The 13719-nt window shown below is 40.0% G+C and overlaps 1 protein-coding gene across 1 annotated transcript; it reads left to right on the top strand.

The window, feature by feature from the left end:
* Window positions 1-4661: 4661 nt before the first annotated feature.
* On the top strand, window positions 4662-10018 carry A4GNT (alpha-1,4-N-acetylglucosaminyltransferase; the record flags this gene model as incomplete). Its single annotated transcript, XM_084231469.1, has 2 exons — window positions 4662-5286; window positions 9404-10018. Exons 1-2 carry the CDS (start codon window positions 4867-4869, stop codon window positions 10016-10018), a joined length of 1035 nt encoding a protein of 344 aa, XP_084087595.1. The 5' UTR covers window positions 4662-4866.
* Between the last annotated feature and the right edge of the window lie 3701 nt (window positions 10019-13719).

Here is a 13719-nt window from a genome sequence, read left to right as displayed (position 1 = left end):
AGTGGGGAACACAACAGGCAGATTGACTGAAATACACTGCCGAAGGGAGCAGTGGTGGAGCCAGGAGAGGTCTGCTGCACATGTGGGTCACCTCCCTGGCTGGGGATCAAACTCGTGCTGCAGTAGCTGCAGATAGCTTCGTAGTATTGAGTCTTAACCTCTTGCGCCACCAGGGAGGCCCACTAACTCACTGATTTTTAGTAATATCCCCTCTAGGATTTATTGTTGATAATGTCATTTTTGACATACTTCAGCTATTTGTCCATGGGTTCTACTCTGGTTCTGTGGTTTTCCTCCCTTGGTGGCCTCTTCCTTTTCTCCTAACTTCCAGAGAACAGCATTGTAAAATAGAACACTGGATTCAGAGATTTTTTTTTCCCCACCCTGTTCACTTATTTGGGGCTACACCAATCCACATTTCCTAAGTTTTCATTAGTCAGCAACAATTACCCAACTCCACAGACCACTGCATTGACCAAGGCCTGCTTACATTATAATGGAGGAAGTAGGAACTCTCACATGAAGCAGAAACTCCCAGGAAAGTAGACATGCACATGTGGCTGTCACTACTATATTTAGACTCATCCATTGCTCAAAAATAAATAGCTCATTGTACGTTTCTACTCAGATGTCTATGTTGGCACTTCCTTGGGGGTGGCTTGACTGGTTGAAGGCCTGAGATTGGGAGATGATAACACTTGGAGAAATTTTGAATAGTTAATGTCATGGAGAGTTGAAGAGCAGGAACATTCCTTAAGGAAGGTGATATGTAGGAGAAGCTGTGGGTAAGTGGCATCCAGGGTAAAGGTACTGACTCAAGTGATGACTCTGGGTTCAGGGTTTCCTGAAGCCCTTCTTTGGAGGCTGTAGGGATCTGTGGAGTCCAGGATAGAAGCTGCTGTTTTGGCACCTGCCCACACAGACATAAAGTTATTGTGGTATGGACCAGGCTAGGCAGAAAGAAGAGCAGAAGGAAGTGGAGATAGTTCTTTCTTCACAACAGAGAGAAGGCTGAAGGGATGGCTCTGAGAACGCTTGCGGAGTCCTCACACAGAGGGTCAGATGACAGGAGTCACTGTGAGAGGTTCAGGAAAGACAGCAGGTGTGATTTCAGGAAGACTCCATTCCAGTGAACTGCTGCTGGCTTCTGCACAAGTCTCATCAGCTCTCACAGGGAACTGGGAATTCCTGATTAAAGTTTCACTAAGAAATAGATATAACTCATCTGGAAACAACAACAAAGTAATGTTTGTCATCAGGGAATACAGATACCACCTACAATAATAATATAGCGGGTCTTCAAATCGTGTTGTTTTGCTCAATGGCATTTTGTAATAGTGTAGATGAGGGAAAAAATCCCAGTGCACTTGAAGAAGTGACCTTATTTTGTTAGTTATTTTGCTTACAACATTTCTAAGAATTAATTGACAATGTTAAGTGAGGACTTACTGTAATCTACTTTCCCTCTCTTTTCCTTGGTGGAAAGCGAGAGTTGCCTTTCTGGTTTACAGACCCTCATTCTTACAAAGGTCAGTTAGTATTATTCTGAGGTCAGTTATTTCCAGTGTTAAGGGAGGCGAGGCACAGTTTAGGGTCTTGTTCTGGTCCCTCAGCCCATGCTGAGTAGAACCTGATTCCAGTTCAGTGCTCTTTATATCATTTCTTCTACTTGGTTCTTGGGCAGACACGTTCTACTTTTTATTGTTAGGATGTTACTGCATCACTTTCATCCCTTTCATTAATACCACCAATTACTTCCCACTGTCTGTCTCCAACTCTTGTTTAATGAATTGGTAAGTGACCAAACCAGGGCTTCTGCTAACTGCCCAGAAAGCCAAACTGTTAACCATGAGAATGTCTTTTGACAAAGAAATTTATTTGAAGTGACCACCAACAGAGTTGGTGGGACTAACACCCTAAAAGCAAGCTCCAGAATGGTGGGATTGCTATGATTGTGGGGGGAGGAAAAAAGGGAAGGTGTAGGACATGAATGGAGTAAGAGACTTCACATTCTCAGGTCTGAGGAGGTGTAACTAGAAAATGCCAGGGTCGGGCTTCCTGTCAATGCCAGAAGCCAACCTAACAGAGACAGGAATTGAATCTATAAGGTGTACTGTATTGTCAGAAAGCTGTCTGAGAGAACAGGGATATTTTACCCCCAAAACCTATTCTAACATCGCATCTCAAGCTGACCTTTTTCTAGTGAACTAAACAGTTAACCATAAGCAAACCTCCTATAGCAGCCTATCACAGTTGGAGCCCTGGTCTTCGTTGCCACCAGAGTTTGCTGCCACCTCCTTGGTCATCTTGACCCAGGTATATCCTGTTTTCCTGATGGCATCAGCATCCAGCACTTTTGATGGTGTCAATGTCTGACACTTCAAGTGTCACTGGGATAGGACTCTCTGTTCAAAACAAGAGTTTTAGTTCAAAGAAAACAGATTATTAGTCACACAGTGTTTGCACATAGCCTATTCTGTGTGTATATGCAGATGCCTATAGTAGGTATGATGACCTTCGCTTTTTCCCTAGCCCCTATCATTGGCACCAGACGACTGGGCATTATAAGTCACAGTGTTCCTTTGGTGCTAATCATGGGTCATCAAAAGGACACAAGAGATTTTCTGTTAGAGATGCAGCACAATCTATCATCAAGTTTCTTGGGAATGCATCTGGAGAAAAATGCATTATTTGTGTGTTAAAAGTTAATTGCAGGGAGGAGATTGGGGAAAAGAGAAAAAAGGGTGGCTAGAAATTCTAGTGAGTTTTACTTTTCTAATAAAAGTTTAAACTATAGGAGGGGTGGGGGAACTTGGCCACAGTTTGGGCAATTGTCAACTAGTTGGAAGTCATTAGAGCATGCAACTCAGCTGAAAAGCAGGTACTAGGAGCCTTAGCTGCCCCAGAGCAAGAAGCAGGAGCTATGTTCTCTCCTCCCCTCTGCAAGGAACAGCCAATGTATTCAGTGCCAGGGAACTTTGGAAAGATGCCAAGGCATCCTGAACCTAGATCCGATGAAGTGTAGAGACGAGGTTCAATTCCAAAGAGAAGTGTATGTGGACACCCGAGCAACTGTATATGGGGAGACTCTGGTACACAGAAAACAAGAAGACATTGCTGGGGTGGATCCTGCTATGTCAGGGTTCAAAGTCTGCTCAGGACACCATAGCACAGGGGGAAATGAGAATACTGTTCATGGCTGAAAGTAGGCTCTGGACTGAAGGTAGGTGACTCTCTTAGCAGAGGATGACCCCAAAGAGGATTACAAGTGCTCCTGTGAGGGGTAACAGGGAGCAGACCACAGGAGAGTGACTCTCTTGGGAGATGTGGGATTGCCACATTGCGGAGAGAGATAAAGTTGACCTCAGGATACCTGAAGGAAGCTCACACTGTACAAGGGGGACTTCAGGCAAAAGACTCTTCTAAACTGTAGCTGACATCAGGGAATCAATTTTTGCTTTGGAGCACCAGGGTCTTGGTCTACCTGGGGTTTGTCCATTGTTTATTTGTGGTGATGAATTTTCTTTTTTAAAAAAATCAAAACTTGTGTTGGTGAAGTTTGGGCCAATTTATAGGGTTGCCTGGTAAAGAAACTTTCCCAGATCTCTTTCCCATTATTTTGATTGAAGCTATTTTGTTAAGATGTGCTATCTGTTGCCTTCAGAGTTATGATACAACAGTTTTCTTTAGGAGTTTTCTTACAGTGCTATAATAGATCCACAGACTGGCAGGATTATTGTGTAAAACTGTGTGAATCCTTTACTGTCCCTGAGTCTCTGTGTTTTTGGGGGACTTAGTAAAGGGAGCAACTTCCTGGGAACTTCTTGTTTTCACATTAATCTGCTGCCAGTAATTTACTTTCCCCAGGGTTGCCGGATTGGAAGAGATTAAGTGGTGATTTATCAGAAAGCATAGCAGGAAAAACTTGCTGTCTTTACTAAGACCTCAAATATTGGCTAATGGCAAGTTTCTAGCTAGAAGGTAAGTGCTGATGTATGAGTTTTTTTTTCTTTGTATTTTCTAAAAGAGTTATACAAAATGTGAAAAATAGACCAGAGATTTCTGGCCTTATGGAGTTAGCTGGGACTAATGTTTGCAGAGAGGGAGTACTGCAGCTAACGGTTCAGAGCCTGGGCTTGGTTAGCAGGTAGATTGTAGTTAGTCATGGCTTTGCTACTCACTAACTGCATTATCTTGGCAAGTTGCTTAACTCTAACCTTTAGTTTGCTTCCTTGGTTGATTTCTTAGTTCTATTAGGTTTTTGTTTTTTTGTTAATTATCTTGGATTTTCTAGGTAAGCAATCATTTTTCCTGATATTTTTGCCTCTTTCTAATGTGTTCAGTAGAAATACCCTTTTCTTATTTCATTGCATTGGTTACATTTAACAGAATGATGTTGAATAGTAACAGTGAAAATGGACATACATATCCAATCACTGGTCTTCATGGGGATTTTCAAATATTTCATATTCAGTATGACGATTGCTATATGTTCTGGTAGACATCATTTGTTAGCTTAAGAAAATATCCTTGAGCTTTTTAAAAATCACGAATGAATATCAAATTCAGCCAAAATGGTCGTATGGCTTTTCTTCTTTACTCTCTTAAGATTATGTATTTCATTAATGGTTTTCCTTTTAATAATTTTCCTATTTTGAATCATCCTTAAATTCCTCAGCTCAACCAAAATTAATGTGTTTTTCTCTTTAATGTTGTGGGACTTGATTTGATCATATTTTATGTAGGGTTTATAAAAATCTAAGCTTCCAAGTGAATTCATTATTACCTTGTTACGTGCTGTCAGTTTCTGTGAATGTAATTTCTAATTAATTGTGTTGATTTAAAGGAGTAGTCCAGGAGAGAGAAATGAACTTGCTGAGGGAGTTCCACCTCTCCCTGTTGGTCTTCCTGCTGCTTGTGTGTGGCTTCCTATATCAGTTCAACCTGAAGTCCAGCAGCCTCTTCTCCTACCTACATTCCTACAATAAGCCCCAGCAGGGACTAGAAGCCATTCTGAGCCAGGGGCATGGCATAGTGTTCCTAGAGACCTCAGAGAGAATGGAGCCATCCTTACTGGCCTCTTGTGCTGTGGAGTCTGCTGCCAAGGTTTATCCTGAGCATCCTGTGGTATTGCTTATGAAGGGGCTCAACAATTCCACACAGCTGCCCCCAAACTCCAGTGATTCAGCCTTTTCTGTTCTCTCAACAATGGACAATGTTTTCTTCTTCCCATTGGATATGAAAAGACTGTTTGAAGACACACCATTGTCTTTGTGGTTTGCTGGTGTAAGTATTCAAAGTCTTAGAATGTTAGTGTTGGAAGGAAACACAGAAAATGGGTACAACCCATTTATAGGTGGGTAAACTGAGGGCAAAATCTCAGTGTTAGAGAGGGGACTGGACCTCAAATACTTTGATTCTTACTTGAGCTTCTTTCTACTGCCGTAAATGCCAATTCTAGTAAATGGGAGAGACTTAAATTATGCTTACCTGTAGCCTGGTATCTTTTGCTTTCAGTCTTATTTCTCAGGATTTAGGTTTGTTTTGAAATGATTCTTAACTGAATGGGTTTCTATAATTTTCCTAGATGTAAAACCACTTAATTTCCACTGAGTTTTAAAACTTATCTATGTTGGGCCTCCCCGGTGGCGCAGCGGTTGAGCGCTGGGTTGCAAAGCTGCCTGCAGCCTCTGCAGCCGGTTCGATCCCCGGCTGCTCCCCGGCCACAGGAGGAGGGTCCCGCATGGCACGCAGAACTCTCCTGCCACCCACTGCTCCCCTCAGCAGTGTACTTCGGTCCTTCTGCCTGCTCCGCTCCCCGCTCTGGCTCTGGTGAATTCTCTCACCCTCCCACGCTTCTGACTGTACCCAGTGCATGTATCAAACAAACAAATAATAAATAAATAAATAAATAAGACATGCCTCTAGAAAATTAAAAAAAAAAAAACAAAAAACAAAAAACAAAACTTATCTATGTTAAGTTTTTTTTTTTTTGCACGTGAGGGGAAACTAGGCAATATTAACTTGTAAATGATGTAAATAGAAAATTCATGAAGAATCAAGTGGAGGTGCAGCAGACCTCTCCTGTCTCGCCTGCTGCTCCCCTCAGCAGTGTTTTTCAGTAGATCTGCCTGTTCTGTTCCCCACTCTGTCTCTGGTGAATCCTCTCACTGTTCCTCTGCGCCCACCTCTGGCCTGTACTCCAGTTCTTGCATGCATAAATAAATAAATATTTTTAAAAAAGGACTAGAAAATATACAAAACAACCATAGGTATTTTAGTAGGATTGGATTTGGAATGAATTTAGTGATGAAAGTATGTTAATTTTATAAATAAAATTATTTTAAAAAATAAATAATTTAAGAATTGACATGAATTTAATGCCATTTGCTTGCCGTGTAAAGTCCTATATAAATTCTAATCATAGGCTAAACCAAGTGTTAGCAAAATTTTTCTTTGTAAAGGGCCAGACAGTAAATACTTAGGACTTTGCAGGCTAAGAGGCAAAATTAAGAATATTTTGTAGGTATTTATACTAGTTTGCTATGACTGCCATAACAAATAATCACAAACCTGGTGACTTGAAATACAGAAATCTATTCTTTCACAGTTTTGGAGGCTACAAATCCCAAATCAGTTTTTCTGAGTCGATATCAAGGTTCTGACAGGGCACCTTTTCTCTGAGAATTTTCCTCTAATCTCTGCCTCCATTTTCTCACCTCTTATTCCTTTGTGTAGGTGTTTAATCCCTTCTAGGTGTGCGTTTGTGAGGGTATGTGTTTGTGAAATTTCCCTCTACTTCTCTTTTTAAAGAACACTGGTCTTTAGGTCTAATCAGGGTAATCCAAAGACCTCCCACCTGGAGATCCTTAATCACATCTGCAAAGACCCTTTTCTCATATGAGATAACATTTACAGGTTCCAGAAATCAGGACCTGTTATCTTCAGCCTACTACAGTATTCAGATATTAAAAAAGAAGAAACTTTCCCTGCTGTCCCAATCTTTTCCCTGCTGCCTCAATCTCCTCGTGTCTGGGTGGGCTGTCCTTGGTGAAGGACACACTTAAGCCTAGTTGCTGTTAATTGGAGATATTTTTTTTTGATCAACTAGCAGGACAAATGGGGTGAGGACACTCACTGATGGAGGTTCCACCTGCCAGGTCTTGGCTGTTCCAGCACAGGGTTCCCAGTAAGTAGGTGGTTATCAGCATGGGCCCTGGGCAGTGGCAGGGCAGACAGGACCAGGATGGCAGGCGTGTGAAGTGGGGAGGGGGACACACTGGCATGGTCCCTGTGGCCCTCAGCACTAGACTGCTAGAGGGTGCCCAGTGCTGTACCACATCAGGTAGTGTGCTGGCTCTAGGCCAGCATGGGGGGTATAGGGGCAGGAATGGCCACTGAGCAAGTTTTCTGATCCCATGCAGACTGGGTAAAGGAGGAGTCAGAGTCCTCAGTGGTTTTTTGCAGGTCTTTTATTGGGGTTCACCAGGCATATGTCAGGCAGGGGTGCTGGGGGGCTGGCCGTCTCAGGGTTGAGAGAAACGTGCAGGGTGGTCTGGGCGTTGGCGAAAGAAATGACAAACAGACACACTTCAAGAGAGAGTGTAAATCTGAGTGTAATTTTCTTTGAGTTTGTGACCAGTATATATATGTTTTCCAAAAGCACAGGAACAATGAATATCAATGAAATCAGCTTGCTCATGGGCTCAGCCTATCACCGACAGGGCGGTGATCTACATCTGGACCCAGCCTCATTCCTAAGTAGATAGACCATTAGTTTTGTTTTTAAACTATATAATCGCATTTTTTACTAACTACTTTTTTACCTAAACTATATTTTTATTATTACAGGGTTTAGTAATGTTTCATTTGAGTCAGCCTTGTTTTAAGGATTTCAAATGATTTTTTAATTAACAAGCAATGACCTTTATAGAAGAAAGAAGGAAGTTTAGAAAGACAATAAGGGATTAAAGTTTGTAGTTCTAGAAAGACGGGATAAGGTTTTTTAGCATTCTTGTAGTGGTTCCTGGTGGTTGTTATCTTTTGATAAGCTTCTGTCTTTTCAGGGAACTTCGCTGTACTTCCCCTGCTTCAGGGTGTTTTGCTGTTCTCCCCCTGCGCACTGGTTCCTTGCCCAGCCGGACATAGGGATGGTGGCGAAAGCCATTAGCCCTAAAGGTCACTGCAGGGGGAGGTGCAGCAAAGAACTCTCTGGCCCCAACTCTCAGATGTTTCACCCACCCACTTTGTTTAAGTTTATTTCTTCATAATCCTTATCAACACTCATCATGTTATATACTTATTTGTTGATTGTCTGTCTTCTCCCAGTAGGAATTTTCATCTGTAGCTCACTAATGTATCCTTACCAGCTATAGCAGAGGTTGACCCACGGTAAGCAGGCCCTTAATGAATGCTATTAAAGGAATTAGGATAAAGAAAAATACCGATGATTTCACTTATAGTTGGAATATAGAGGAAACAAGCAAAAGGTGAGACAAAGAAAAATCTTGAAAGCTGATCATAGATCTGAGGCATCCAGGAGGGGAGGTGCCCTGGAACGGAGGGGTGGGAACAGAAGGAGCAGAGCACATTGGATTATGACTGAAGCTTCCAGAAGGGGCATGTGGTAGGGTGGGAGCAAAAGGGAGATGGGGTTCCAATGGAGGATTACTGGGGTTTTGGAGGTGGGTGTGGTGAAACAGCATACATTTGTAGAGGTGTAAACCTAGACCCATAAGACATGTATTGTGATGTAAATAAATATTACCTTAATAAATGTAACTTTATAAACACATACACATACCCACAAAAGTGTGATCTCAATAAATAATTTTACATTGAAAAAAGGAATTAGCGAATGAAGGCATGTAAGCATGCATACATTTTAAGAGTCTGTTACTAATTTCTCAAAGAGCATACATATTAATCTTTTCTATAGTTTCCTAGTTTATTTTTTCTTTATCAGCTTTTAGGACTTTGAGGACATTAAAAAAAACTCCTTCTGAGTTTCATGTTTGTAGTTAACATATGCCTTGATGAAAATGATTTATACAGTTCATAGTGAAATTCCTTCTAGGTTTCTTCTTTCATCTTTCCAATGATTTATTATTACTTTTAAAAACAATATCATGAATTCTTTAAAAACTGATAAGTTCTTCCCATCGATACTGAGTTCTATAAACTTTAGAGGCAGCTATAAACTTCTATAAATTCTATAAACTTAAAGGTCATTTTTTGATTTGGAGGTAAATTTGGTAAACTTGCTCAATTGGGTGTTTAGCAAATAGATTTTGGAGAAGCTGATTTGCTAGTTTGGGCCTGGCCCCCTGCTGATCCCTGATTTTTTTCCCCCCCCTTATACATTCCCCCAGCTGCTCTGACTGACTTACACCTGCTTCTGCAGGTCAATGTCAGCACACAGAGCAACTGGCTTCACGTCAGCTCGGACGCCTGTCGCCTGGCCATCATCTGGAAGTATGGCGGCATCTACATGGACACTGATGTCATATCTATCAGACCCATTCCTGAGCAAAACTTTTTGGCTGCACAGTCTTCTCGATTCTCTAGCAATGGAGTGTTTGGATTCCTCCCACAGCACCCCTTCTTGTGGGAGTGCATGGAAAACTTTGTTGAACACTACAATTCACGTATCTGGGGCAAACAGGGCCCTGATTTGCTGACAAGGATGTTGAAAATATGGTGCACACTTACAGATTTCCAGGATGTGAGTGACCTGAAGTGCTCCAATTTGTCCTTTCTACACCCTGAAAGATTTTACCCCATCTCCTATAGGCAGTGGATGCGTTACTATGAAGTCTGGGACACAGACCCAAGCTTCAACAACTCTTATGCCTTGCATCTGTGGAACTACATGAACCAGAAGGGGAAGACTGTGGTAAAAGGAAGTAACACACTGGTGGAAAATCTCTACCGTAAGTACTGTCCCAGGACTTACAGAGACCTGATTAAAGGCCCAGATGTGTCAGTGACTGGAGAAATGGGTCCAGGTGAAAAATAGAACCAATGATGGGTTGCTGCTGCTACGTCATGAAAGGGCTACACTTTCTCTTGATCTCCACTTTCCCCAGAGGCGTGGGGGCCTAGTCACGTATCAGGATCAACTTTCTCTGTCTATAATAGAAAAATCCCAAAGAACAATAGAATATAAAGTACAGAAGTTTATTTCTTTCTCATATAAAAGAAATCTGAAGGCAGGCAATTCAGAGTGAAAACAGTTGCTGCAATTATCAGGGCCTTAGTCTTCTTGTATTTTTCTTTTGTCATCCTTAGTATCCATAGCCCATGGTACATATGACTGCTTGATCTCCAGTCCATCATGTCTGCATTTCAGGCAACAGGATCAGTTATGAAAACTTCCTGCAAGTACCGTGTAATACTATTCCTTACATCTTATAGGCCAGAATGTACCTGTAAGGGAAGCTGGGAAATTTGAGCAAGATAAAATGGTTTTTGGGGTTGATAGCTAATAGTTTTGATACATGTTCTATATACAACTGTAATATTAATTCCAGGACATGTTAGAGAATTGAGGTGGGGAAATGGATTTGATTATTAATGCTGATTTTGATATTCATTAGTGCATTCAGTCGATAAACATTTAGCCCCTTGTATGTTCCAAGCACCGATGTAGGTGATAAAAATATGACTGGTTAACTATTTTGAATATCAGCCTTGAATTTCTCAGATGTATAGTTTTAAAAATCATAAATGGAATCCTATGATGCGTATTATTATGTCAGTTGTTTTTCACTCTAACCATATATTATGTCTTGGACACCTTTTTTCATTAGCGGATCAAGACATACTTTATTTTTCAAAATGGCTGCAGAGTATTTCATTGTAGAATATATTGTAGTCTATTTAATCTCATTTCAATTGGTGGACCTATAAGTTGATTCTAATTTAATAGTACAGGTAATACTCTAGCATTTTGAGGATTTAAAATTTTGATATGTGCTGTCAAATTGTTTTTTAAAAAGGCTGTTTGAAATTGCCCGTTTACCTATCCTTCACCAATGCCAAAAATCTATTTAATTTTGGTTATTAGCATAGTTTAAAATGTACTTAACTGTTGTGTTACTTTTGGTGAGGTTGATTGTTACATATGTCCAATCAGTAAAATATTTTTTCTTATTCTGTAAATTGCCTAGTATCTTTGGTCCAATTTTCTATTGGGTTGTCTTTTTTAGTTCTAATTGATTTGTAATCACTCTTTGCATATTAAGGACACTAACATTTTATTATTTGGTTGCATTATTTTTCACTCTGACATTTGTTTTTTAACCTCATTTGTTATCTTTTCTTTCTTTTTTTTAAAAAATGTTTTAAAACTTTAGATAAGCTAATCTGTCATTTTTGCTCATGGTTTTAGTGTTCCATTCCGTACTTTCATACCCTTTTATTATCCCTCACCCTTAAAATAATAAAATTTGGCTTTCCCAACCGGATAACTGAAACCATGAGGCTTCAGGTGTAGTTTCTAAGCTAAGTGCCATTGTTAATGTGCTTCTCTTGGTGATATTGGGCAAGGAATCCTAAATTGGGGGCTCTGTGAATAGATTTTGGGGATCTATGAACTTACATCTTAATTAAATTACATGTTAATTAAAATCTATTAACTCCTTCAACTATTAGTATAGGCCACAAACCACAGTAGTATTAGTAATCTCTGTGACTTTGTCATTTTTAGCCATCACAGATATTTCTATATCATATTAAGGTGATATTGCAGAGGAAAGTCCTTCAAAGTAATTTACTACATCAATGAAAGGATAGATAAAAAACATTTGATCATTTTTAAAAGAGATTTATTTATTTATATAAGCACTGGTGTATAGGCCAGAGGCATGGGAGGGTGAGAGTATTCACCCAAGACAGAGCAGGAGCAGAACAGGCAGAAGGACAAAAATACACTGCTGAGGGGAGTAGTAGGTGAGACAGGAGAGGTCTGCCGTGCCATGTGGGAATCTCCCTGGCTGGCCAGGAATCGAATCGGCACTGCAGAGGCTGTGGACAGTGCTGTGCTCAACCCGCTGCACCACCGGGGAGGCCCAACATTTGATCATATTAATAGATGCTGAGAAAGCATTTGATAAGATTCAACATTCATTTATGATGAAAATTCCAGAAAAACTAGTGATAGATGGAACATATTTCAACATAATAGACACCATAATGACAAAGTTACAACTCACATCACTCTCAGTGGTGAAAAACTGAAAGCTTTTCCATTAAGATTTGGAACAAGGCAAGGATATCCACTTTACTACTACTATTCAACATAGTATTGAAAGTTCTAACTAGAGTAACCAGGTAAGAGAATGGCATAAAAGGAATCTAAATTGGGAAAGAAGAAGGAAAGCTATCATTATTTCCAGAAGACGTGATAATATATAGAGAGTACCCTTAAGACTTCACTTAATAACTAATTGGAACAACAAAGCAGTTCAGCAAAGTGGCAGGTAACAAAATCATCACACAAAAATCAATTGCCTTCCTATATGCAAACAATGAGTTGGAAGAGGAAGAAATTAAAAAGAAAATCCCATTTACAATTATGTAAAAAAAAAATAATGAAACACCTAGCAGTATATTTAACAAAGAAAAGTTCCATAAAACTCTGAAACTGAATGACCTATACAAAGAAAACTATAAGACATTGTTAAAATAAATAGAAAACACAAAGAAATGGAAACCTATTCATTTTTCATTGATTGGAGGAAGTAGCATTATCAAAATGGCCATCCCAGCAGATCTTAGATCAGAGACATTTAGGAGTGGGAGGAGAGAGGTTAGAAGAGAGGAAGAGTAGAGAATGGGGGAGGGAGAGTGTGGTAGAAGACTGTGGACACTCTGGGAAAACTATAATGTGGAAAAAATAAACAAGGATGTTTAAAAAATAATAAATAAACAACATCCCACTGAAAGCAATCTACAGATTCAATGCAATGCCTATCAAAGTTTCAATGGTATTCTACAAAGATATAGAACAAACATTACTGAAATTCATATGGAACCACAAAAGATCCTGACTAGCCAATGCAATCCCAACAAAGAAGAAGAAGAATGGATGCACCCTATCCCCAACTTTAAACTATACCACAGATCTATAGTAATCAAAACAGCACAGTACTAGAACAAAAATAGACACACAGGCCAAAGAAATAGAATTGACAGCCCGGAAATAAATCCAGTCATATCTAGACAGTTAATTTATGACAAAAGAGCTGGGAGTATACACTGGTGCAAGGAAACTCGTCAATAAATGGTATTAGGATATTGGACAGCTGCTTGCAAAAGAATGAAACTAGATGACTATCTCAAATCAGACACAAAAATCAACTCAATATGAATAAATGACTTGGATGCAAGGCCTGAAACTGCAAAATACATAGAAGAAAATGTCGGCAAACCACTTCATGACATAGGCTTCAGAGATATCTTTGTGAGTTCATCTCCAATAGCAAGGAAAACAGTGTAGAATAGAAACAATTGGGACTACGTGAACTGAGGCTACCAGTGGGGGTGGGGAGGAAGAGGATTGAGAACAAAGTGGAGAGGGCTCACAATAGTGGTGTACTACAAGGGGTACCTTGTGGTAACACCACCTGAAGGGGGAGATCCTGAATTTATAAAACACAAACAATGTTGGAAACCAATGTTATCTCAATTAAAAAAAAAATCATGCTTGATATGTTT

The sequence above is a fragment of the Talpa europaea genome (genome assembly GCF_964194135.1).
Source record: "Talpa europaea genome assembly, chromosome: 4".
In the NCBI taxonomy this organism is placed as follows: Eukaryota; Metazoa; Chordata; class Mammalia; order Eulipotyphla; family Talpidae; genus Talpa; species Talpa europaea.
This window is presented reverse-complemented; position numbering and strand designations above follow the sequence as displayed.